At 37.5% G+C, this 26,247-nt stretch overlaps 1 protein-coding gene across 6 annotated transcripts in view; it reads left to right on the forward strand.

The window, feature by feature from the left end:
• The window catches only part of EPS8 (EGFR pathway substrate 8, signaling adaptor), a 141,716-nt gene that overhangs the window by 103,966 nt on the left and 11,503 nt on the right, over positions 1–26,247 (forward strand). For 5 of the 6 annotated variants that reach the window (XM_065636002.1, XM_065636010.1, XM_065635994.1 and 2 more), the window contains 9 exons: positions 1,165–1,238; positions 2,276–2,402; positions 2,736–2,824; positions 5,842–5,916; positions 6,550–6,698; positions 9,289–9,472; positions 13,767–13,900; positions 17,848–17,959; positions 18,853–18,996. In XM_065636002.1, coding sequence (XP_065492074.1) covers positions 1,165–1,238; positions 2,276–2,402; positions 2,736–2,824; positions 5,842–5,916; positions 6,550–6,698; positions 9,289–9,472; positions 13,767–13,900; positions 17,848–17,959; positions 18,853–18,996 — 1,088 coding nt within the window. The remainder of the gene's footprint in view (positions 1–1,164; positions 1,239–2,275; positions 2,403–2,735; positions 2,825–5,841; positions 5,917–6,549; positions 6,699–9,288; positions 9,473–13,766; positions 13,901–17,847; positions 17,960–18,852; positions 18,997–26,247) is intronic. The other variant, XM_065636034.1, reaches the window with a different exon arrangement.

Here is a 26,247-nt window from a genome sequence, read left to right on the forward strand (position 1 = left end):
AACCCCACACAACCCCAAATATAACAATAAAACAAACTTAACTGTAATATTTCTGATAGGTTTGGATTTATGCTTTTAGTAGGTTGGGTTTTTTTAGATCTCTAATGGAAACATTTTTACTTTGATTAGATTTCTTTGAAAAATGTTGTTTAGAAACGATAAACCTCCTGTAAAACAGACTGTATTAAGGCTAAGGTGGGACTTTGTTTGTTTTGTTTGTTTTTTAATAATGCATACTAAAATTTTAGAATTAAAAGTCATTAACCATGAGGTCTTTATTATTTTTAGTTTATTAAACTATATCACTCAACAAAGTACACAACTATGCAAAGAAAACTATTAAAAATGTTCAGAGAAATCTGTAATGCTAAGGATGTTTTTATCTCCTAATCTACAGTATTACATTTATCTTCAGGAAAGGTTAGTTTGTTCTTCTGCTTGACTTCTCACTTCAGAAAAGTTTCATTAGTTTGCAAAGTGTCTTGCCAGACCACTTGTGGATCTGAGTTCCTGCAGCTCCTTTTATTCCACTTGTGTGAATCTTTTCTAAAATGTAACACAATGCGGTACTTAATGTGACTTAAAAATGCAAAACTTATGGTTTCTCAAAATACTAACCCTTGTTGTTTTCAAATAAAAGTCAGTGACTGTCCATTGTTATTTGGAAATACAAGTTCTATCACATCATTACTTCCCATTTCTACATTGCCAGACTTGACATCCCTTTTTGCTAATTACCTTTTACATCAAAGTTTTCTTCAAAGTCATGGCTACATTTTTTTTCTTTCTTACTTCTGCTGGAGTAGCCTTCAGCATATTTTTAAAAATGGGATGATTTCTCATTACGGTCTATTTATAATCTGCCACTTTCTGCTGTAATTTTTTGGTTTAGACCCTCATACCACACTTCTGTGGTTAACTTCATTTATGCAGCCAAGTTGACTGAGAGCATACACCTAAGCATCTTTCATGAGATTTGTCAGGATCAGGCATTAGGGTGCAAGATTTTCAGGTTGTGTGGAGACCTTGCAAAGTGAATGGTACAAACAGTTTTTCCCGTCTTTTTCTTATGGTAGTATGGTTTAAAGCATAAGCTGCATGGGAAGCGTTGGTCACTAATTCCTTGTATATGGATATCTTACTCTCTTCTTCCCTTTTTTTCAGTTGAAAAACATAGACAATACCATGATCATGAAGAAACAGCAGAGATGATAGCTGCCAGGATTGATAGAGATGTTGTAAGTGAGAAACTACAAGTGATATTTCTTAATGTCTGTGCAATTTTGCAGCTCTACTTTGTGGGAAGACTTTCCAAATGGAAAATTCACTTCTGGAGGGAAGCTTTCCAGGCAGCCTATGTTTGTGTTGTAGACCTAAAAACGAATAAATGGTAGTTCTTCTTCCAGTACTTTTCTTTTTTAAAATAAAAAAAAGAAAAATAAAAAGGACTGAATATTGATGTAAAGTTTTCTGCTATGAAGAGCTAGAAATATAAATAGTAATTTTGTGTGGTGGACCAAATTCAGAAAAAAAAAAAGGATTAAAAAGTCCATCAGTTTTGTGGGATACCTGTGGTATCTGGAAAATAAACATATTGTCATTTCTGAAGACAGGTCGCCCATGTATATGTATAACCTAAACTTTACTTGCTGACAAGCAACAACATTGAGCAGGTCATATGATATACGTGATATCAAATATTGCCCCATTTCTCAGCTGTAACTTTCTACTTTTCTCCTCTGCTGTTGCCCTCAGCAACATCAGAGCGTCTCGAGGAAAGCATGTTGGGGCCTGCTGAGTTGGTGTATATGTGTTTTCCCCAGGGGCTCATTCGTTCTCCTCCACTTGCTCTTTGAAAACAATTCTTCAAAGAGCACTTATCTAGAAAACTACACTGTGACATTCAACAACTAGCTTATTACTTTGTACTGAAGGAGATTATGAAGTTATACTGTTTAGGAAAATGCATTCGAATACTTAGAATTTTTTCATGTGCTGTGAGAGAAAATGTAATGTGTGAACAAGTTGTATAATTGCAATCTGAATTTAATAATCTTCTTGCATATATTTAAAAAACTTCCAGTGGCCCTAAATTTTTAAAAATCTTATGAGTTAAAATACTGTAAAGGTGTGTAAAGCTAAGAACATAATGAATGTAAATATGAAATGTTTTAGCATGAGGAAGCTGTTGTCTGAAAGTGTGGTCATTTTGACTTCTGGAGTATATCTGCCATAGATTCTGTAGAGAAACTGTTACTTTTCTTTTTTCCCATAGCAAATTCTGAACCATATTTTGGATGACATTGAGTATTTTGTTACCAAACTTCAAAAAGCTGCTGAAGCTTTTGCTGAACTTTCGAAGAGAAAGAAAACTAAGAAAAGTAAAAAGAAAGGACCTGGAGGTAGGAGTTCTTACTGCACACAATTCTGTTTCTCTAAGGATCATTGAAGTAACTAGCAAATGTGTCTTTTTGTGTTGTATTTTTCATGAATGTAGTAATTTCCTTTCACTTTGAGCACAAAAAAATTGTATGCAATATATTCTTAGAAGGAAACCTATGAAAATAATTTACTTGAAGTTGCTGTTAAGTGATTAATTAGAGATGTGACCACAGAATATACTCACTGTCATGGTTCTATATTTATGAAATTCTGTAAGTTGGAGAATTTATTATGGGGTTTTTTGTGTTTATACCATATCAGTGGATATATAAAAATCTCATTTTGTTCACCAGAGGGAGTTCTTACTCTCCGTGCAAAACCACCACCTCCAGATGAATTTGTTGACTGCTTCCAAAAATTTAAGCATGGCTTCAATCTCCTGGTAAGTGGCTGCTAGTAGATACGGTTGTGTGAGGTGTGTGATAACAGTTTTTTGCTGGGACAGTTGATGTTACGTATAACACGATCTTTGTTTTCCCTACCACTACAAATTAATTTGGGTGTGAGTTTTGCTGCATTGGTTTTCCTATGTCTTATTCCACTAGTATGAAGTGAAGAACTAAAATTATGGTGAAAGATGAAGAGGAAAAGGAAGATTTAGTAACGTGATGCATTTACTTCATAGCTATTTTTAAACTGGGTTTTCTTGGAGGTTCCTGCTGTTCCAGAGGATGTGGATGCTTAATTTTTGATGCCCCTGAGGGAGCTGCAGAAGGTCATCTTGTCTTTGGGAATGCATTAATCGAGTTTTCTGCCTTCTGCCTAACCTTCCTGGTTCCTTGTTTATGTAGAGAAACCTTGTGAGTCTTATATGGCGTACTGCTGCTAGCAGTGCAGACGTGGTCACGCCATCCAGGGAACTGTGAGCCTGAGTCTGTGTTGTCTTCGTCCCCACTGCTCTTTCAGAAGGAACAAACCCACAAATATCCACTTGCTGGTATACCTGGAAATGTAATCCTGTTTGGTCCTTGGCTGACACACAGGAAGACAGCTCAGCTGATACTTGAATGGTCTCAAACTTTCACCTTTTTCTTTTCCATCCAAGGCTGAACTGAGGCAAAAGCAGAGCTGGCCACCTCTGGGCTAGGTTGGCCATTGAGCTTTGGAATGCTGCTTGTCAAGTTCTCTACCCAGTGACTAGATGGGCCTATTTCTCTTTCAGAATTGTTTGTGTGTTTCTTCTTTTCCTGGTTCTTTAAAGCCTTTTACTTGGGAAATTTGAGTTTAAATCATAAACCAATTTCTACAAACCTCTGTGGGGATCATAGCTCTGCTGCATGCTTGCCAGCATCACCAGCTGCGGCTTTAATTTAGCTTTATTCAGCTATGCCCATCAGACTCCGTACTTGTTGCTGTCATTACAAAGGATCTTTCTGGCCTCAGAATCTTCCATCTGACAAATTGCTGTCGCTTTATAGGTTCTCAACAAGCAGAGATGCTAATTCAAGAGCCTTCTCCCAGCATCTCCTCTTCTGCAAGTGCTGTCAAAGGAGGGCAGCAACTGGGACGCCTTCAAAGCATTTAGTTTCAGATACTGACTGTCCCTTCCAATTGCTGGGGAAGCTATGCCAATAGGGAAAATTGGTTTTGCATTCACTGAGTCAATTCAGCTTTTTTCTTCTTCTTGGGGAATTCTGATTGCAGAGCTGTAGAAGATATTTAGAAATGTTACGGATATCTATTTTTTTAAAAAAACCTATGTGGAATGCTGTGATTCTGACCTTAAAGGATTGCTCCCCAAACGGGAGGGGACAGATGTCTTAGAGCATACTGATCTTTCTCAGTAATACTGTGTGTAATGTTATTTTTTTCTTTTGATTTTTACTTCTCACCATGTTCTGCATTTAAATTAGTTTTTCACCCAAGAACAACGTGTACGTCTTTGAATCTTTATCTTCTGCACAGGAGAAGAAGCAGTTCTTGTTTTCATGCTCAGCAGCATCAAGGACTTGGTTTCTACTGTCTTTCTTGAAGAGCTGTGCTGCAGCAGTGCTTTACTTCAGCATCATTGCAGTAGCAGCAAAAGCCTGCAAGTTCACTTCCTGGTTCTTTATGTCAGTCACAGAGAACTGTATAAATTTAAGAATCTAATTTAAAAATAAAGGGAGTGTCTAGAAGAATAAAATCTTTGCCAGTAAAATGGAAACTGTTTTAAACCACCATTCTTGAAGCTTCTAGAAAATGCCTATCATCTGTCAAAAAAACTTTTGAAAGACTGAAAGTAAATTGTTGTTGTGACAGAAGAAAAACGTACAGGAAGTTATTAGAAGTAAAAACACATCCTTCTTCTTTCTTCATTCAGAGGAACACCCTGGAAGGCTAGATGCAAAAGTAGAATGAGGCTAGCCAAAAGCACTTGGAGGAACAGATGGCAAGATGCAATAAAAACCACTATAACTTTTAAAAACATATTCTGGCATGCTTCTTACTTCTGGAACCTCAAGGCCAGTGAGTGATCAGTAAATAAAAGTAAGGGTCCAAGAAGCTGTATCAGAGAAAATATATGATATTTTTTCAATGCATATATTTACTTGGAAGCACTTGATAGTGGACAATATGTTAGTTAAAACATTTTTTATGGGGAACACAAGAGAATTATCTGTTTCAAATTGAAGAACTGCCCCTGAGGTTACTTGCACATGGGATGCAATTTGTAGGCAGGTATATTAAATTGAGGAAGAAGCAAACATGCATCTTGCACAACAAAATAATGTGTACAAATCCATCAATTCTTTTTTTTTTCCTTTGTATTTCCAAAATACATCCAGTAAAGTTGCACACCCTGAAGTTCTTAAAGAAACTGAGCTACTGTGAGGTTGAATGTAACTTCTTGGATTCTTGTTTGGTGAAGTAGAAAACAAATTATAGGACTAGAATGATAGTTCTTGAAGTGCAGTAAGTTCAGCAATGAAGTCCCACACATGCCTCTGCAGAGGCCTTTGCTGTCCAACATATTTACAGGTGTTCTGGGAAATGGGGATTGTAGAGTCTACAAATGTCAAATTATAAAAGGAGATAAAGTGACAGATGAAATTCAATATTGATAGATATGATATACTCCTTGACAGGTGGGGAAGAAAATCTCATGCATCAAACAAAAAAAAATGTTGATGTAATACAGATTCTTGTGAGAATGTCATCCAAAGGAGATGCTTCTTTACAAAGCATATAATTCAGTTGTGGAACTTCTTGTGTTGCACAAAAGTGCTAAAGATGTACATGGATTCAAAAGCAGTTGGATGAATGAGCACTTAGTGGATGTTGCAGACCAAACATTGGGCTTAGGTGGACCTGTGGCCTCACCAGGGATGGCCATTCTTATGTGAAGTATTATTGTTGTAAAAGTTGATTTTATTTATTTTTTTTTTTTTTTAATGTATCGTTTTCCCACTCCTTCAGGCCAAATTAAAGTTCCAAATCCAGAATCCTAGTGCAGCTGAACTGGTTCATTTTCTCTTTACCCCATTAAAAATGGTAAGTTTTAATGATTTTTTTTTTTAGTGTTTTCCTTCAGAACTCTTGTATTTATGTGCTCTGTAACCTTTTCAAGGATAACAAGATTGAAATGTTGTGTCCCTGGACAATAATTAAGGAGATGTGTGTGTCTCAGGATGAGGTTCTCTTCAGAAAATAATTTTTATCCTTTTGTGTGTATATTCCCATCTAATAAATATATTTATTTAAATCCTCTTTAGCTTTTTGTGTTACAGTTTGCCATTATTATTTTTTAATTAAAAATTTTAAAATGAGATAATTTGCATAATGCAGGAGGAGAGCTGGAAGCATAGCTATATGTCTGTTTAGTGGAAGTATGTGTGGTTTCGATCAGTAGAGCAAAAATAACATTGCTAAAAAGTGGGCCTAAATATAAAATGACAGGTGCCCAGAACAGCAGATCTTCCACAATAAATGCTTTAGTTAAACTGTAGGACATTAAGACACATTCCTTGCTTCTCAGATTTTTTTTTTTTTTTTTTTTTGGAGGGGGGGTGCTGTTTTTGTAAGTAATAAATATTTCATAGTAGCACTGTAGGTAACTTATATTCACAATAACTTTCCTACTGACAATTTGTGCATTCTTTGTATTATTTTAATACTTGGATTTAGGTGGTACAGACAACAGGAGGTCCAGAGCTTGCTGGTACAGTACTCAGCCCTCTGTTAACAAAAGATACTATAGACTTCCTGCGATATACTGTCACCAGTGAGGAAGGGCAGTTATGGATGTCATTGGGTGACACATGGACCAAAGCCAGGTAAAAAAAAGCCTTTGCATATTTTAGAGATAATCTCCTAACTCAAGTTTATTGACATGATCTTAACCAGGTTATCCAGCCCCCAATAAACTCAATATTAATCTGTTAGGCTTTGGACTGTTCAGAACCATTCTTGGACATTTTTGGAAAGGAACTTTTTAACCTCAATGGGATTTGGGAGTGGCTTGATTTTTAGGGATCTCAAGGAGGGAGAAATTGCAGTCAGAAATTTTTATTTTGTCCAGGATATCAAGGACTTGATATAACCTCTTGCAGTCATTTTTTTCTGAACAGTCCCTTGCGTGTTTCCAGTTGTTTTTCACCATTATTTTTCCAATCCAGCTATGTGCACTTCATTAAATATCAATTTGAAGAAGCTGCAATAAAAAGCGACAAAATATTGAGGAACAGGGTACAGATTTCTATTTTCAATTTCCAATAATTATCGAAAGCTAAACATTTCCAATGTACCTACTTCTTTGAAAGCATCATAATGCTATAAAGAAAATGCTTATAATTTTTAAACAATGTTTCTTGGTTTAACTATGTTACATGTGCATACCTTACACCAGGACTGTAGAAATATAACATTTAATTATATAAATGTTATGTTAATTATATCTAATTATATAAATGCTATATTAAATTATTAATTTTTAAATTCATATACTTAATTTATAATAAAAATATAAATATAACATTTATACAGTCCTAAAATAACATTCGGCCCTTTGAAGGCAACCACGAGGTTGATGTGGCCCCGGGTGAAAATGAGTTTGACACCGCTGCCCTACACGTTGTGCTTCATGGATTCATTATTATGGTTAGGCTTAGCTAAAAATTAACTATTTTATGTATTTGTTGTTTTGGGGGTAAGAGTATGGTTTGAAATTACTTAGGTAAATAGAACATGCAAAAGAAAAGGCTTAAATTAGCAAAGTGCATTTTAACTCTGTAATCTGTGATAGGTAAGTACATTTGATGATGATGAAGTATGCAATCATTTGGGCTGGAAATGCATCATGTATTTTGTTTATTCTTCCTTGCTCTTAGATCAAATTGAACATAAACATCTACCAAGTGCATTTCTTTAATTAATTGATTAAAATAGTTGAGTGTTTTGCTGGTAAGGAAGGCTGCATGGAAATCCCTAGAGGATGGAGTGACAAACATTCTCAGAGTAGGGAAACTGACATAAGGTCTTCCGCTTCCTCAGTCTCACCAGAAATGTCCAAATTCATCCTTTGGACCCATTGTTTGGCCTGCTACAGCAAAACGAGCTGGAAACAGGAATTGCCGTTCCTCATGATTGCCAGAGAGCTTACCTCCCCCAGCAAAACACCATTTGCTTGCCTTTACCTGCTTCAAGATCTGCTGGCTTCATGGCAGCTTGTGCTGGGACTGGCAGTGGAAATTGTCTCATAGCATTGGAGCCTCATGCAGGGAAAATGGATCGCTGGGTAAAATAACGGGCTCCTTTGTCTTGGGAACTAGCATCATCATTCATTTAGTCCCTTCTGAAAAAAAGTTTAATGGAAGGAGAAGTAGCTCATGTTGGGCAGTAAAGAATGAAGCACTTAGAATATAGTTGGTTGACCCATGTAGATTAGAAATGATGGTTTGATTGATCTCAATATCCAGAGGTACACTGTGCTGTTGTGCAGCAGGAGAGGTGAATGATAAACTCAAGGTTTACTGACCTAGCTCAGGCCTGTTAATGGGCTAGTAATTTGTCACTGCTCCTGTACATTGTGTGACTGGCAGCATTTGTCCCTTAATTTTGAGCAGTGTGAAGAACGAGACTGTTAAAAGATTGTAATTACATTCCTGTTTCTGCTTCCACTGTGAAGATACAGTAATTTATATTGCAGGACAGTGCATTATGTATAGTGTAAAGGCAGACCATGAAAGCATTCATTTAGGTGTTTTGTATTGCAATAGGAAATGCTAATGGAGCTCTCAAAAATAGTACAGTATTTTAAAAATATCAATCTGGACTATAAAACAGCAAATGTGATGATAATTCTTGACTTTTGGTGCATGTAGAGGTTTGCTGATGTGGTGGGGGGTTTTTTTTGTTTGTTTGGGTTTTTTTGGTCAGTTAAAGGCATTGTTTAAGTTCTTGTTCTAGGTTTCTAGGCCCCCTAAGCTTCCATGCTTCCTACCTACTTTCAGACTTTCTTATAAAGAAGGCTGTTTCTTTGAAGTCTTTTGTCTGGTGCATTCACACAAACAGAGCATTGCAATAATTTTCACCATATAACAGTGAAAACAAATCCTAGATTTGTTTGTGATTAATTCTTCTATTATTTATCCTTTGCTACAAGACAGAAATGTGTTGTGTTTTACCACTGACAAATCCTTATGGCAGGAGCAGTTTCTTTCTGCAGGGCACAGCACTGAGCATAGTTGTGGTCAATAAATGTTTTCTGCAGATTTTTCTGTTTTCTAGCACAATTCTACCTGTACTGTCATTGCAGCCTCTCCTCCGTACTAATAAAAGTTCTAAAGGATTTTGATTTTTAGGAAACCTGTTAAACCAATATTTATATGGCCTTAGATACAGATCTCTGATTTACTTTTCATATAGAGCGGACTGGCCCAAAGACCATTTTATTCCACCTTATGTCCCCCGTTTCCGAAATGGTTGGGAGCCTCCTTTGCTGAACTTCGTGGGAGCTCCAAAGGAGCAAGAGCTCAATCATTTGGCTGAGTCCGTGGCAAATGTTGCAGAGCAACAGCGGAAGCAAGAAATGAAAAGACTGTCAACTGAGGTAGGTTACCTGCGACAGTGTTTTGTAAATTAGCTGAAGGCAACACCAACTGCTTCTTTCATAAAGAAAGTATTCTCTGTTATTGCTGGAGTAACCATGGTCTGATGTCTGCTACATCGGTGCAAGCTCAGTACACTTATATTAAAGTTATGTGAAACCGAATACCTGTTTAGCCACCAAAAATGTGATTAGGAAAAATACAAGGCTTTTGCCCAATGCTCTGCTTGAACTTGGTGCACTTTCCCACCTCAGCTGGGATGACAGTCCAAGTCCCTACGGTTCAGTTTGATTATTGGCCTGTGCTTTCAGATGCAATTGGTTTTGATTATATATATTTGATGCAGAATTGAAACCAAAGTGTTCTCAAACACACACCCATGAACAGGTACACAGACAAAGAGAAAAAAAACCAACACACCACCTTTTAAGGAATTTTGGATTTAAGGTACTTCTTCACAAATGTGGAATTTGATTTCCTTTCAAGAATTTCTTGATACTTTCACTGTATTGCTAGAAAGTATTCGGTGGTGCTATCAAGGTAATGCCACATCAGGTAATTTAGGCCGACTTCTGAAAAACAGCTGCAAATTAGAAGTCTTATTGCACAGGAATCTTCTCCCATACTGTTCTGCCAAGAAATGTGATTAATTTAGCAAAAGTTATTCTGTTTAGAGAATGGAAACATGGACCACCTTCTAAAGCCTAGAGAGAAATCAGAGTGCGTTTTCTGGCTTTGTTGAGAGATAAAGGGCCTGACTCTCAAGGTTATACTCCCTAGTTTTTCAGTAGAGTTGGTCAGGAATCATACTTTTTTTCATGTGAAAATTTTAAGGATAAAAGTGGACTTTGTTGTTTCTTTATTCACAAAACCCAAACGAAAATAAAGAAGAAACCCACACACAACAAACCAAACAAAAACACCCCCCCCCCCAAAAAAAAAATACAAACAACAAAAAAACTCAATTGAGCACTATTACCTTTTTAAAATATACAAAAGTTTTCATTGTGGAAGTTTTTTGTTGGGAGGACATAAGCTTTAATTTAAAATTTTATTTTATTTTTCTATGCTAACTTTAGTTTAAATTAAGGGTTAGCTAATCCGACTTAATCTGTTAACAGCTGTGATATGGAAGTGCACCTAGAATTTTCTAGGTTCAGTCCATAGTCTTTCTTATCTTCCTTGAGCAATCTACACCAGTACTACATTCAGAGCACATCTTAAGGCAATGATACTGGATTTTATCTTAATTTTGTAGTGGTGATCTTGACAAATCTGTTAGTGACAAAAATGCACATATGGAAGAAGATTCAAGGGAAGGATTTCAGTAGGGTCACCTGATTGCCATTTGTGCTTTTGAAAAATATTTGTCGTAGTTGCCTTTTCTGGGTTTGAGCAGGGTTCAGCTTTCTAATATTGAGTTACTGCTATGGGCATTTGCCTGTGGAGGAAGTACCTGCCCTTTCCCCTTCTGCAGTGTGTGGCCCTGGAGAGGAGCCTGTTGCTTCACCCCTGTGCTGAGAGGTTCTGAGCATCTGCACAGGAATGAGGCCTGGAGATGGCTAAAGCTAAGACGGAAAAACAGTTTCTGTCTCATGAAACTTTCATTGTGAAAACAACCAACACTCAGAATATTTATGTGGTTAGGGTATTTGCCTCCGATGTCAGAGACACATGTTCAGTCTTAGGCAGATACGGCTGAGTGCATAATGTACAGTTTATTGGCTGCTGCAGGATGGCTTTCTCTTGCAGAGCAATTCTCTTATTGGAGACAACAAAGCTTCCCTAGCAAACATTTATCAAAACTGGCCATGGAAAGCTTGCCACAGTAAAACTTTGTTTTCATTAAAATCTCTTAGTCAAAAGAAAAAAAAAAAAAAGAAAAAAAAAAAAAGGTCTACCCCGCTACGGAGACAAACTAGCTAAAAAGTCTGCCAAGCAAAGGAGGATAACATGGTTATATCTGATTACTTAAAACACTGTTTGGCTTTATGCCTAACAAGATATACAAGAATAAATGCACCGAAACCTGATTTATTGCCTGTGAGTTCTTCTGAGCAAAAAAGCATTTACTATAGTTAATGGGCACAGTAATGTGAAATGTAGCTGTCGTCATTGCTGTCACCCCTTCCCTAGTCATCGAACATTGTCTTGGTGTCTCGCTGCTGCTCTACGTATCCATGCAGGATCTTTTGTTTACACTGTGCTCCACAGAAATTAAAAAAATAAATAAATAAAAAGAGCATTGATTTTTTTCTCTTCTGATGATTGTAAGAATTTCATTTATTATTTATATAATAGTGATGGTAATGTTGGTTGGATTGGTAATTGTTTACGCCAGCTTGACATCTTCTTCTTAATCTTCAAAAGACCAAAAAAAAAAAAAAAAATCCCGGTTCCCTCTAGGCGTTCTTGTGCATAGCACCTGGGATGGCAGACCTTCATCTCCTGGCTGTCGCTGCTTCCCATGTGGTCTTGGGCAAGTCATTTAACCTTGGTGCCTTCTCAACACATCCCTAGGGGTAGAAGCACTGAGCTGCTTAATAGCTGTGAAATGCTGTAGGTGCTCAGCTGGAAAAAGCTGCGCGAGTGCAAAATGCTGTTTGCGTGCAGCAAAAGGGCCGCCCTGGAGTGGGTGATAGCAGAATAGTTATTCTTTCATAAGTCTGCTGTAGCAGCTTGTTTAATGAAGGGTGCTAGAAAACTGAGAATTTAAGTGCTCATCTCTTGCTGCTAATTGGCCTCGTGTCTTCATGAGGCTGCATGTCGAGAGCTGTGCCACCTGGGGTTGGAGAGGGGATGCGTGTGACTGCCCTCACTGCTGGGCAGGGACTGGGCATCTGGCAAAGTGTATTGCAGGGTCCCACTCAAGAGAAGAAGCTTTTTATAGATACTTTTTAAAAAATTTTATTTTATTTTTTTTCCTTTTCAGTCCTGAATCTTAAGATCTAGCCACACACTCAGCTCCCACCAGGTGGGTTTCAAGGTGGAGCTGGTTTGGTGATGAGGACTTCAAATGGCAGTGAAACATTGGGGAACTGGTGATAGAGTCTGTGTGGCTAAGGCAATGTAAATAATTTGTGTGTGAAGTAAAATAAGTTCCTGATTCCTAGGTGTCCTTTGATGTAAGGTATAAGCTAGGTGACACCTGAGATATTTTTTTTTTTTCGAGTAGGTCTTAATACTATAGTCTTATAGAGTATTGTGTGTATGGGGAGTTTTGTGTGGTTTTAATTTATTTTCATAAACCCTCAGCCCAGTAGGCAAGTGTCTCTAGGTGCCTGGTCAGATACTTGGAGGTAGAAATAAGATGAGTGGCTTTTCTGTAGCCACACAGACAGGGGGAGAAAAAAAATTACAAACAAAAACCACAACCCCCCCAACAAACCAGTCTTAGAGATACAATTTTTGATGAATCTCAGCTGTTCTAACTTATGGTGGTATAAGTAAAATATCTATAATAAATATCTATAATGAGCAATTTCAATACCATAATCTCCAGAAATGAGCTGCTTAGCCTGTTTTTGTTTTGGAGAATGGTGGTTAAAATAATTCTTACTTAGAAGCAAAGTAGCATTGCTGGATTTAAGGTGTTGTGGCGTTTTTTTGGTGTGGTGGTTTTTTTTTTTTTAAGGACTGCTGTCCAGAAAGAATTTCCTGAAGCCTGGAATATTCTTATATGTGTGCCTGTGATAAATTGTGATTATTTTCCTTAATTAAAATCCTTATTTATACCAACTATCACATTCTTTTTACATTTCTTCTTCGACTATAGTCATGTTCAGTGAAAGGATGACATAAACGAGTCACTTGATATTATGAACCTGCAATAGAGTGATAATTTTAGTCAGGAGGTTTTGTTTCTTATACAGACTTACTGTTAGCTAGCTAGAGATTTCTGGCTTTAAGTGTACATCTAGAACAAAAGCTCAAAGAAGTGTCTCAGTGCAGTTTATTTTAAAGCCATTCAGCCATTGTTTATAAGTTGTGTTGCTGTAGTGATATTTGAGAGATGACACGGACCTTGCCCGAGAGAACTGTTTTTCTAAAGAATATCCACTGCAATATTAATGCAGTGGGATGACTTAGGATAGAAATTCTTTCATTCTTATCCTTTTGATCTCCCCGTCTATGTATTTGAAATGCAGAAGTTATTAACTTTTCATAGCAGAACCGTGAGCACCTGAGGACGCGTGAATGCTGACAGAGACGCTGGGGTGCTGGATTAAGTGAGTGAGGCGGTGCCGCTGATGACACTAATCCATTTTGTGGCTTTGTTTCTTTCTTGTCTTCCAGCCTCCCAGTGTTCCCGACTACCCTCCGTCCGACGGGTATGCATTCAGTAACACAGCTTACAAAAGAGGGCCTCTGCTGGACCAGGGGGCGGCTGTTGCAGCCTTTAAGCAAACTGTTAGCCGACATGTAGATAGGTAACACTGAATCAACGGCGTACGTGGTGCTGTGGATAACTGTCCCAACTTATTGCTATTGGGGTGGTGGTATCTGTAATTACCTCTGGTTGTGTCTGGAGCAGATCATTGTTTCTATGAGGAACTGATTCTGGTTAGCAATGGTTATTTCTGCTTTTGCTTCTGTAAGGCACATCATTAAGACCCTTTTATTATAATTTCTATTAAACTACCCTGTTTATGTATGCTATTAATTCAATGCCTTTGTCAAAAATGATATAGGGGAATTACAACCCAATTGAGAACACAGAATCTTCCTGTTTGGGTTCAGATTTTATTTCTGCTTTGTTTTATGTTTCTAAATATACTCTTTGCTCTTTTCAGAACTACAAGGAATGACAAATCTGCTCTTGAGATTCATTCATCCTCGTTTTGAATGATTGTTTGATTTGTTTAGCTGCTTACTTTGTGCTGCATAGTCTCCTGCTTTTTGTTTTCTGGGTTGGTGCATAAATATCCACTTTCAGAATAGCAAGTCTTAGTTTCTTCCATTCTCTTTCAAACACTACAGAAAATGCTCTGAAGTGTTTGCATAGCAACCAGTGTCTTTTTGCACATCCTCTTTCATCCCCTTCATTTTAGCCTACATCCAAATAGCTTTACAAGATCAAATGCAGTGATCCTTGGAGTCTTGGCCTTGTATGTGGGGAGAATTTATGCCAGCACAAGTTGTGGAAGTACATTTGTAAAGCAATATTGGAGTAGTTCCCCCATGCCAAACTGTTTTCCACATACACCATATGAACAGTATTTTGGCTTATGTGCCATGGAAGGTGTTTAAGCTAAGTTTTTGGGATCGGATTGCTGATTAAAACAGCTTTGATATAACTATTTTGATGAAAACCTTTGCATAATCCCTTGTTTTGAGCTATGTGCTAAAAGATCCTCTTGTTAATCTGCATGCATACAAATTTCCATGTGTTGTGCAGGTTGAGGACCTGATTCTTTTCCTGAACTTTAGATTTATTTTTCTTTGCAACAGCAGCAGTAGTGATCAACTCTTAATCATTTTCTCAAACTTGGTTACTTCTTGAGTTCTTGTCTCAGGACCAGTCATCTTGAAATCTAGATGATCTGTACTCTACATTCCTTTCTCTCTTATCTGTAGTGTGCTAAGACCTGTTCCGTCCTTTCCGAAAAAGAGTATTCCATATGAATGTTGTTGCCTGCATTTCAGGTTTAGAGAACGAGTCTTATTGCATTGAACTATTGATGATATCAGTGTATCTGGCTGCAACTGAAAGAGTCATCCAAGCCTCCTTTGTGGCAAGTAAAGAGAAATGAAGCAGTTCACATAAGGTGAAATTAGTCACACAGAATCACAGAATGTTAGGGATTGGAAGGGACCTCGAAAGATCGTCTAGTCCAATACCCCCACTGGAGCAGGAACACCCAGATGAGGCTACACAGGAATGTGTCCAGGTGGGTTTGGAATGTCTCCAGAGAAGGAGACTCCACAACCTCCCTGGGCAGCCTGTTCCAGTGTTCTGTTACCCTCCCTGAGAAGAAATTTCTTCTCGTATTTAAGTGGAACCTCCTGTGTTCCAGTTTGTACCCATTTCCCCTTGTCCTATCATTTGAAAGATATGAAAAGAGCAGTTCTGCAGTGGTGCCCATTTCTCACCACTGACTGTAGGAGGGAGTCTAGATGGCCAGTACTGATGCAAACATCCACAGCATGCCCCTACCTTCCAGTCTGTTCAACACGACACAAACTTCCATTTCTTAACTGGCTCTTGAGATATATAATATGTGCCTTCTAGGAGGTCATTATTGGAGGAAAACTGTGAATATGTATTACCCCAAGTAACTTTCATTTAAAGCATCTGTGAAGAAGTAGATGAAGGAGTGGGTTTGGGGGAGGGAGTGAGAAATTCAAGCTGATCCTTTAAGCCATTGTTTGCTGGTCCTTGTTCAAAGCTGGCATTCCTAATGAGTAGTCCAAAGGCAAATGACCAAGCCACCCACTACCTTCTGAGGGACAAGCAGATTACATCTTGTCCAGGGAAATTTTAATCACAGGCAACTTCACTGAGCCTTATTCCAACATGCCAGGACCTCCAGTAAGGTCTGCTTTCCTTGGGCGATCTGAGTGTCAGGATCTTAAACTTTCAATGGGATATTAGGTATATCAGGGACTCTCTCTGATCTTGAAAGTGTACTGTATAGTTTTTCAGCAAGTTGTGTGGTATTTCAAACTAGTATGCTGCATAGTTTGGTTTTGCACTGTCATTTGAAGAAAAACACCCTGAAAGCCTGTGCAATCCACTAGACTCTTGAGCAGCATGCATGAATGAGCAGAAGGCTGGTATATTTGATAGGCAATAAGAAAACACAGTGGAGGATAGATGAAGTGTTGAGAATATTTGTGCCCCGAGTTAACTGTTTGGCTATTTAAGCTGGACTTGAAGAATTATGGTCTCTTCAGAAGCATATAGCCATTGCTCATGTTCTGGAGATAATGCTGTTGATTACAGCAGAGTGGAGTAAAACTGAAACATAAGCATTTTCAAAAATTCCTCCTGAGTTTTTTGAAGGGATTGGGATAGTCAGGTGTGGAAGTCAGGTAGGAAGACAGAGTAAAATGAGTTTGGAAAGGCAGCCTAAAAGTAAAAGTACCTTCAGAGGTACATTAGTCATATGCCTGAGATAATAAGAAAGGAGTTCAAAATTATATGAATTTTGAGTAGGTGGTGGAAAAAAATTGAGATTACTCACACATCTTTCAGCTTCATAACAGCTATTCTGCAGGCCTGGGTTCATCCCATGTTTTCCACTCTCTCCTTAAACACATTTAGTGTTTTGTCTTTCTTTCCAAATATCTTTCAATCTAAATATGACTCTTCCTTTGTTCTGCTCTTCAAGTCAAGTGAGACAGTTCTCCACAGCCATGCAATAGCTAGGTAATGAATGGATTGCTCAGGGACACCTGGCACCCACGGTTACACAGCACCAACATCAGCAACGGCCTGCATTCCTATCCCTGTGTTGTGATGTTGTATGCAACATTTCAGGCCATCGATAGCTTTGTGTTTTCACTTTCTGTTTGGATTTTTTTTTAACTTCACTACCTGGTATGGATTTAGGTTGTTGGGTGTAATTGCAATAAGTGAATAATGTTACTGTTTCTTTTGGACCTGTTTCGATGGAACTGGGGGATCTTTCAACTTGAAGAGCAACTGTGTCAAAGAAACTATTATAGTGCCTTCTTACCCAAAGGCATTCTGAACAGATCTTTCCTCATGGAAACAGAACGACACAGAGTTAAACTGTGGTATTCCATGTTCTACAATGAACCTCGTTTGTAACTGACAAGATGTTAGTTTTCATTTTTAATTGAGACAGTAACTTGAGGTTGTTAGAGTTGATGATACTTTATGGTCAATTAACAAAACTGACCTACAGTAGGTGAGCATTTTTTAGAGTTTAATTCCATTGATGTTGATGGCAAAAAAAAAAATCATCTATTATGTATTTGAAACAATTTATGATGAACACTAGAAATACAGTTTCATACAAAGCACAAGATATCCATTATCTAAAAGGTATAGTGATTTGTTTATATGGCAAATGATTGTTTAACCTACTGTAGGAAAACAGACTAAATATAGTGTACAAGTTTATTTTAAAACAGTGGCACCTGCCAATCACAAGGAGTGAGCTGATAAAGATTACCAGTTCTTGAGGTCCATGTAGCTCAACCACCTCTTTCTTTTGTTGCCTTTTTTTTTTTTCTTTAAATTTCTGGCACTTAAATCAGTGTGTTAGGAGTAGTTAGTTCTACAGCAGCATCATGTTACGGTGGGGTGGATTTTTTGTTTAAATGTTTTGTAGATTGTTGGAAAAGGGCATTTTGTCTGTGTTTATTTGTTTGAATGTCTTACTGAACGATAGTCTGATCTTTGCAGAAACTATGAAGCACACAGTAAAGCACAGACCAAGAAATATGCCAAATGCAAGTATGAATTTATGGCAAGAAACAACAGTGAGCTTTCTGTCATGAGAGAAGAGATTGTAGAGGTAATCTTTTTAGCGAGAACACAAATTTCTGATACTGCTCAACGTAGAGAGCACCTTTCCTGTGGATAGTATGGCTGTCCTTCATGATTACTTCGATCTGTTTGATCGCCATTAATATGGAAAGTTCAATCAGTTTGTTTTCCACCGTGGAAAAGAATGGAGATTTTGTACTGACTTATGAATTGATGCTGTAGATATCCATGCTTGAAATTTATTTGTGTATTTCTTCCATCTTCTCTGGTGTTGCTTTTAAAAGCCTCATTTAGTAGTATTTGAATAACTCACTCTGGCAGACACTGCCTGTGTACACACAGGGCATAGAGAAAGCCTGTCCTTTCCTGCAAGAGGTGGTACCCAGAAAGCTGGACACCTTTGGGAGAGAGGGAGCAACAGAGAGAGAAAACATCATGTATGAGATTGCACGGCAGATTTTGGACTTCTGGCCATCCTGCTCCAGTTCCCTGTTTACTCAGAAGTGCTCTGTCTCCAAAGATGTGCTCTCCTAGAAAAATGCCCTTTTCCTTGAGTTATTAATAGTTACTTATTCCTTTTGTCAGCAGCAAATAGGTTAGAGAGATGCCAGCCTCTCTGCACAAGTATTGACTTTCATTCCGCTGTATTGTCCAGCATGTCTGGGTTTACAGACGTTCTTTACACACTTTTCTTCCATGAGCTTTCTTGAGAGCCATGTTCTGAAAAGTGCAGTATAACCATGTAGAATTAGTGATAATTTAGGAAGCCTACAAGGGTTTCTTAGGGACATCTGTGTACGATCTGTTGACAAGCACAGAACCTGGCAAAGATATGGTTTTGTTTTGAAATGATGCACAGTCTAAGTACTGGCAGGAGGAAAGTCAGTAAAAATATGTGATTAATTTGTCAAATTATTTCAGATTCTGGATGACAGAAAGCAGTGGTGGAAGGTTCAAAATAAAAGTGGCAGCACAGGCTTTGTGCCAAACAACATTTTGGACCCTCTGAGGAATCAAGAAGGTGTTCTAGGATGGTCAGAGCCTGCGTATACCCGCACTATCCAGGTACCGTCTGCTCCTTAGGAGTAAACTTTCTTTTGAAGTGTGCATGTGTGCATGTGGAGGAGGAAGAGATTCACAGCAAGGCTAAACTATCTACATGTTCCACTGATATGTCTGAAGATTTATATTTCTTGTCAGCTTGAACTTGATTATTGTATAGAGTAACATGAGAATAAAGCTGATAGTGATAAAGCAAAATGTTGTCCTATGAGGGTTTGGGTTTTTTCTGCTTATTTGCTTAGAGGTGGTAATTTTAGTCCTAATGGATGTATATGCATTTATTTTAATTGCAAATATCCTTTGTGAATTGATAGCTATTGATGCCAAAGAAGGAGTTTGAATTATTTAAGGTAGGGTCATCTTTGTTTTTCCTAGGAGAGTGAACGCTAGCTTTTCTTTTTATTTTCTGTCTTTGTGTGTCTCTGTCTTAGTCTTCAATTTATTTAATTACTGTAGTTTTGGAGTAATAAATTAGGTGTCTTGGCTTTTGAATTCACAAAGCAGGTATTTTTCAATTACTATTCCTGTGCATCAATGGCACTCTATTCTTGTGACCTAATTTTGGTTTTCTTTCTTCCACTTTGTGGTGTGCAATTAAGATTTTGTTGTTGTTGTTTCTTTTATATGCTGAAGAGAATTAAAGGATAAAATTAAGAAAAAAAAAATCTTACATCAGTGCCGTTGTCCACCTGAGTAAGGATATACAGGATAAAGTTGTAATCTGTATTTTTAGATAACATTTACATGGGCCAGAAGCTCATAAAATAACAGGTTGTATTTTCCAAGGCCTGTTTCTTCCCTTTTATATCTAATGATTTTGAAAAGTTAGGCAAACAAGTTTGGATTAAACAGAAATTCCAGGCCTGCCTCTGAATCAGACTTTTTCAGTCCAAATGCAAACCAAACTCATGTTGAAGTTAAATTTAATTTAATTTAATATTCATTCCTTGTGCCTACACACTCCAGCTGATGACTGAAAAATGAGAAATGCCAAAATGCCATAATGCCGTAATGTTACTGTTGACTGTCTCTGCTGCAGACTCATCTGAAAGTCCCAGTCAAAGGTGTTGCTGTGCTGGATTCTGTGTGCACAGCTACTGTGAAACTGCACCTTTTGCAGTATTTCCAGTTTTGCCACGGATATGGAAAACCTCTTGAGAAATGATGTCCTATGCTATTTCTGGCACAGTAATGTGGTAGACCTGTCTTGGGCTTGGTGGGCTCGAATCAGGCCATTACTGAGTTTTTCTTATCCCTAATTGTTTGCCTGTAATGTATGAGCTCATTCTAAATTGATTATGGGTTTTGCCTGTCTGTGACATGAAGCATGCGTCTAGAGTGGTTTTTAAATCCTGATTTAAGGATATGTTTTTTTTTTTCTTGTGGTGCATGTCATTTTCTGTGTTTGAAATTTGCCAAGAAATCCTAAAACTGAGTGTGGTTTATGAGTAGAGGTTCTTAACACTATTTTTTGTAATGCACTGCAGGTTTTGAAGTTTTCTGTTTGAAATAATGACATGACATGGGAAATAATAAAATAATCATTTTTCTAAAGCATTCTCCATGGACCTGTGAAAATTAGGGTCAGAGAACAACATTTAAGATCATTTTATTTGCCCTCTGGCAGGTTGTTCCCCATGGTTTGTTTTAATTTTAGCTGTATGATATTTAAATGTGAACTTGAAATACTGTGAAATTATTTAGGAATATAATGAATTACACAGGATAAAGGGAGTCTTTACCAAGACATGTCAGTACTGTTGTTCTTAACTTTGTGGTGTTTATTATAATTTTAGCACTCCTGAGCATGCTCATTTGTCTCTTTCCCTGTGGTAGATACATGGTTCATTTGGGATCTGTTTGCATAACCCTATTTGTTTTCATAACAGCGCTGTGGGACATTGCTGCTATTTCAGAGAGAAATGAGGCATTGAGGGGCTGACTGCTTTGCCCAAGGTCAAACAGGAGAACATGTGGGTAGAGCAGGAAATTGAAGTGGTTCCTATCAGTGCCTCTGCCAGACTCTGAACACGAGCAGGCTCAGTGCCTGGTGTGGTGCAGCTTTTGCCAAACTCTTAAGTCGTCTTTGGTTTTCTAAAGACTGCTTTCAAAGCAGGCTGGCTGCTGCGGTGAGCACCCTGGTCGGCTTCGAGCTGCAGATAAGTGTTATGTACAAGGTTAGTGTGTTTCTTTACAGACTAATGGCCTTCAAAGCACTGCCAACCAAATAATGTTTCCAGATTATTAGAAGGATTAAGGATTCCATTGAAAGAGATGTTTTTTTCATTCAATTATTCTACAGATGGACACTCTTTCTTTGAGAGACGAATACCTCATTATCACAATTATTCTCAGAGAAGTAAAGTTTATTTTATTCTTCCCTCTCCTAGTGGCCTCTGAGTCCACGCACTAGATTAGACCCTGATTTTTCTCTCAATCCCTTTCAGGATCCAGGTCACACATAGTTACTTGAAAGCACTGAATTGCCAAAGATGGTACTGGCAGGAACACTGCAACCAATATCTTAGTTATTATATTTTGTTATCGTTGTGAGTCAGAGGCTGTAACATTGTCTGTCTTTCCAGGAAAACTATATTTTTGCTTGTTTGGTATTGTTGTGTATTTAGGATATTTGCTGGTTATTTATGTTTTCCACTAATGTTATTTATTGATTATCAGAGTTTCCTGTGCTGTTGGCCATTTAGTCTGCCTTTTTATTGTGAACCAACAGTAGTAATTCACCATCTCATGGTGTATGAACATAAACAGTTTCCCAAGCACTCTAGTTTCTTTTTTTGTATAAGTATTGCTGGTGAACCTAGAAAATAATTAAACATAGTATTTCCTATTTATTGTGCATTTTATTATTTTTTAATGATCTTGAAAAAGGAATTTGAGGAACATAATTGGGCTAGAGCTGTGTATCTTGGTGGGCATGTTAATTAATCTCATGACACCCTCTGTGAGGTGAGACAGTTATATTGTCAATGGCGTGTATGAAAGCCTGAGGCACAGAGCGCAAATGTTAAGCAAAATGCAGTCCTGCACTCTTATAAAAAAAACAGGACTGTCCACAGCAGTGTGACATTACATCTAAGGGGCATGTTTATGGTACATAAACACCAAGACAAAAGTCTCCACCTCGCTTGGGACAAGCGTCCTTTGCATTTCTTGGCAATCTACCATCAAAACCTTTCTTTCAAGTCTCTTTGTTTAGCATGTTACTTAAAATATCTCTGTGGGAAGTTGTTTCCCCTCAAGCATAGCATTTGTGCTCCAAGTTAGTGTCATAGTGTCATACTCATCTTTTGCCAACTCTTATCTTTCCTGCAGATCATGAAGTGTTTGATAACAAAGAGATGCAGTTGGCAGGTGTTCATTTTGCAGTAGCCAAATAATTTTTTACCAAGAGCCAGTATCTCTTTTACTTCCTTTCATATTAAATGGTCTTTAAATTTGCCATCAGACCAAGAACTTTTTCTGTCTTTTTTGGTTTTTTTAAGTTGTTTCCTGTCCGATTCAACATTGATCCAATCCCAAATTGTGGGATGCCACTTATGCAAAAATGCACAGAGTAGTTGTAAAAATGATTTGGTTAATGATAGGAATTAAAAGTCTTCAGCTTGCCCTTTTAAATTTTTAAATTATTATTATAATTTTCTTTTTTAAGAAATGGGGACTAATGTACCTAATACCAATTTGAATAAATAGACTCTGTCTGAATTTCTCCTTCTTCCATCCTAATGTACTTCTTGCTTTCTGGCAAGACTAGCAAGGCAGGTTTTTAAATCAAATAAAATAATAAATTCCTTACACCCCACAAGAGCTAGTTAGATGCCTTGTAATGGAGTTTTCATAGGCAGCTGGTTGACTCTGCGTAATAGCTGAGCCCACCAGAGGAGACTGGGGTGAAAGACCTCCCCTGAAATTCCCTCTTCCAGTCTTGAGTACCTCATTGTCGCTTTTGGTTGTAGGCAAGTAGTTGGCTCTCTCTTCTCTCTTAAAATATAGCCAAATCAGGAGGTACATGCCCCAGAATGAGAGATTCCCAGTGTGAGTCTCAGGAAAACATCCAAACCACCATGCTGCTGACAGACCTGAGGCTGAATCCTCTGCAGCCGTCGTGGTGAACTCCTGTTGGCTGTGCTAACAGGAACGTGGCACTAAAATGCTCAGAAATAGAGTAAATGGGAAGCCCCGTGTCTGTGTTAACTTAATGAGAGCATTTCCCAGCACTAATGCTACTTACGGTTGTATCCAACACCTCTAATGCTGTCTGTATTTGCCATAGTTTGAATACACATATTCCCTGTTTTTGATGCTGAAGTGTAGTTGAAAATATATTGTTCCCAGTTTTTTTACAATGATCAAGAATTAGGGTTGATATTGTTAGCATTTTTGCTCAAACTTATTATTCTGATTACATTAAAAATAGATCAAATCATACTGAATCTTGATTTTTGACAAGATGTAGCCTGTAGTGTGTTGGAAAAAAAAGAGCTTTGGGACCTCTATTTTTTTCTTGTAAAGACAAAGATTTTCTGGCAAAAAAGAAGAAGAAAAAAATAGTCCCAGTAATCTTTTCTGGTATATCCAGATTTTTAATGAGTGTGTCTCATTGCTGTTCTAAATAATTTAAATGGTTTGTTCCAATTTATATGAATTGGGGATTGCAAGTTTATTCTTAGAAGAAAAATATACACGAAAGAAGAGGGAAAACCAGCAAAAACAAAACAAAGAAAAAAAAAAAACCCAAAACGCAGAAGCCCCCAAAACAAAACAAACCCATACATACAAACCAACCAAAGAAACCTAAAGAAAAACAACAAAAAAACCACCCAAACCAACAAAAACCCCAGAATTGTTCATTGTTCTGATCACTGTTATCAAATTAGCGAGTACACACCTGTCAGCAGTGACCTTTACCTCATTTTCTAAGCTAGCCAACATTTCTTAAGCTAAAAAAATAAGTTTTTATTAATACCTGCTGTGACTTTATTGTTCTTGTTCTACAGGTGCGAGAGTTCTCTACATTCATCTTATGATTTCAGTCCAATGTCAGTTTTTCATTTGGGTTTTTTTTTTTTTCATTAAACCTCTTTCTAAATTTCTGTCTAGGTGGGTGCTTTGAAAAGAGCTCATTGCTTATATGGTGTCACATATGTGTGTTTGGTAGCCAACAGTCTGCTCATTATTCAAAAGAAGAAAATGAGAATAACTATGTGAGTTGCTTAGTGAGTAAGAAGAGGTAATTATTAGCACTGATGTTCATTTATTTTAAATTGCTAATGTGTATGAAATTTCAGGAGAGGTGTGTGAGGCAGTTACTTTTTACCTTTGTAATAATGCTATTTGATGTGATTTACTCCATTTTTCTCACAGCAATTGCTGGGAGAGCTTTCAGAGGTAACAACATTACTCTTCTGATATTGAACCTCAAAAATTACTCTTTTGGATGATGTAGTCACCGAATTCCATAGTGCATGCTTGTTTTGTTTGTAGCAATGCATAGAAGTGATTGGATGAATGTGTGTATGTCCTTAAAAGATCTGGAGTTAGAAAAAATGTTAAAAAAAGAAATGTTAAATGTGATTTGAATGTATAATTGGCTTTTGGACACTGTTCAACAAAACGTGAAGTGTATTTCCGTGTGGTTTCATCTGTAAGTTTAGAATTCGAGTGATGCTTACAGTTTAATTTTTATTTTCACTCCAGCAAGTCGTTTTGATGAGGTTTGTGATCGCAGTACAACATGTTTTTGAAACTACATCAGTAGCATCTATTGAGAGCTATGTGTAGTGTTTATCTATCATTTTTTCTGGATTGCGATTGTGGTGGTATGCAGTTGATGCCTTGGTTTGTAATGAATCTTCTCTAACATTAAAAAAGCCTTGTTTTTTCCTTGCATGGTGTTTAAGAAGGTTGGGGCACACATGAGGGTACATTGTGGGGATAACAGTCTGGCAATTGGAATCTGTGAACAAGATTTTTAAAAGCTGACTATTATTACAACATTTTAATACCTGTGAAATTTTAAAATTTGTTAACATAATTTTGGATATACCATAGTACCTCTATATATCATGTTATGATATATTTACTATATACATATTAGGGCACTGCCTTTCCACCAAAGGACAGGTTTCTTTAAATATACCTTATTCTGCTTGTTCTCTTCTATATTATGCATTTTACTTTTCTCAGCATTTGACATTTAAAAAAACATTTATTGTCCTAACATTGAAGTAGCAGGATACAGAAAAGTCAATCATATTATTTTTTTCTTTAATCTCCCCACAATGCACTGCACAAGGTAGTCACAAAATAATTGAGATTAATGCCTTTGAACAACTAAATGTTAAGAAAAAAAAACCCAAAGGGGTTTAATGGCTAATGTATTGTTAGACTATATATTGGCCTCAGTAGCTGACTACTACAATTTAAGTGAAAAATTATCTAAGGGAAACAAAAGACGTTTTTCTTAGGCTTAATTGACAGGCCATAAAAGCTGATGAGATAAACTTTTTGCTGGTGTAACTCAGCATAGCTCAGCTGTAATGGTCTCAGTTTACATTCACTACAAAATGCCTTGTCCATCAGTTAGACTTACCAAGTTGGGGATTCCTGTATAAGGGCAGTTGCTGACATTTAATGAAAGTTTGATTGTTGTCAGGGCGGTGATCTGCTGCTCAGATTCTAACATATGGCTCCTACCAATATTTCCCTACTTGATCTGCTATAAACCCTCTGCCTCTGAGGAAATAGGGAAGGGTATTTCAGGAAGGAACAATGAATCTGGGGAATGTGCTCATCTATTTTCATACCAAAGTAAGCAGACTTCTCATAACTAAGAAATGAGGCATCCCTATTGAGCAAACAAACTTTAATATTAAACTTGCAAGCTGTGCTAGTCCAAAACTGTGGAGAGGGAGCGCTGTTAAAACAGTTCAATGTGGGCTTGGAACTGTTTGAAAGAAAAGGGCAGCACAGTTTGTGTATGAGCTGCTGGGCTTGTCTGTCGTTGGGGTTGCTTTGTGAGACATCTGCCTCTTCCTGTAACTGGTGCCTTTAGAAAGGCAAAGAAGGTGAAATTATTCTCCAAAATTATTCTTGAGACACCTGCTAGATAATTATTAGCAGCAAGATAATTTGCATGTTGTTAGGACATTATGTAAAGTGGGGGAAAAGAAACAACAGCCCTATTCCAAGAATTGTGGAGTTTGGTTTTTTTTTAATTGGATTGTAGCATTGGGA

Source organism: Caloenas nicobarica, chromosome 1, assembly GCF_036013445.1.
Source record: "Caloenas nicobarica isolate bCalNic1 chromosome 1, bCalNic1.hap1, whole genome shotgun sequence".
NCBI classification, from domain to species: domain Eukaryota; kingdom Metazoa; phylum Chordata; class Aves; order Columbiformes; family Columbidae; genus Caloenas; species Caloenas nicobarica.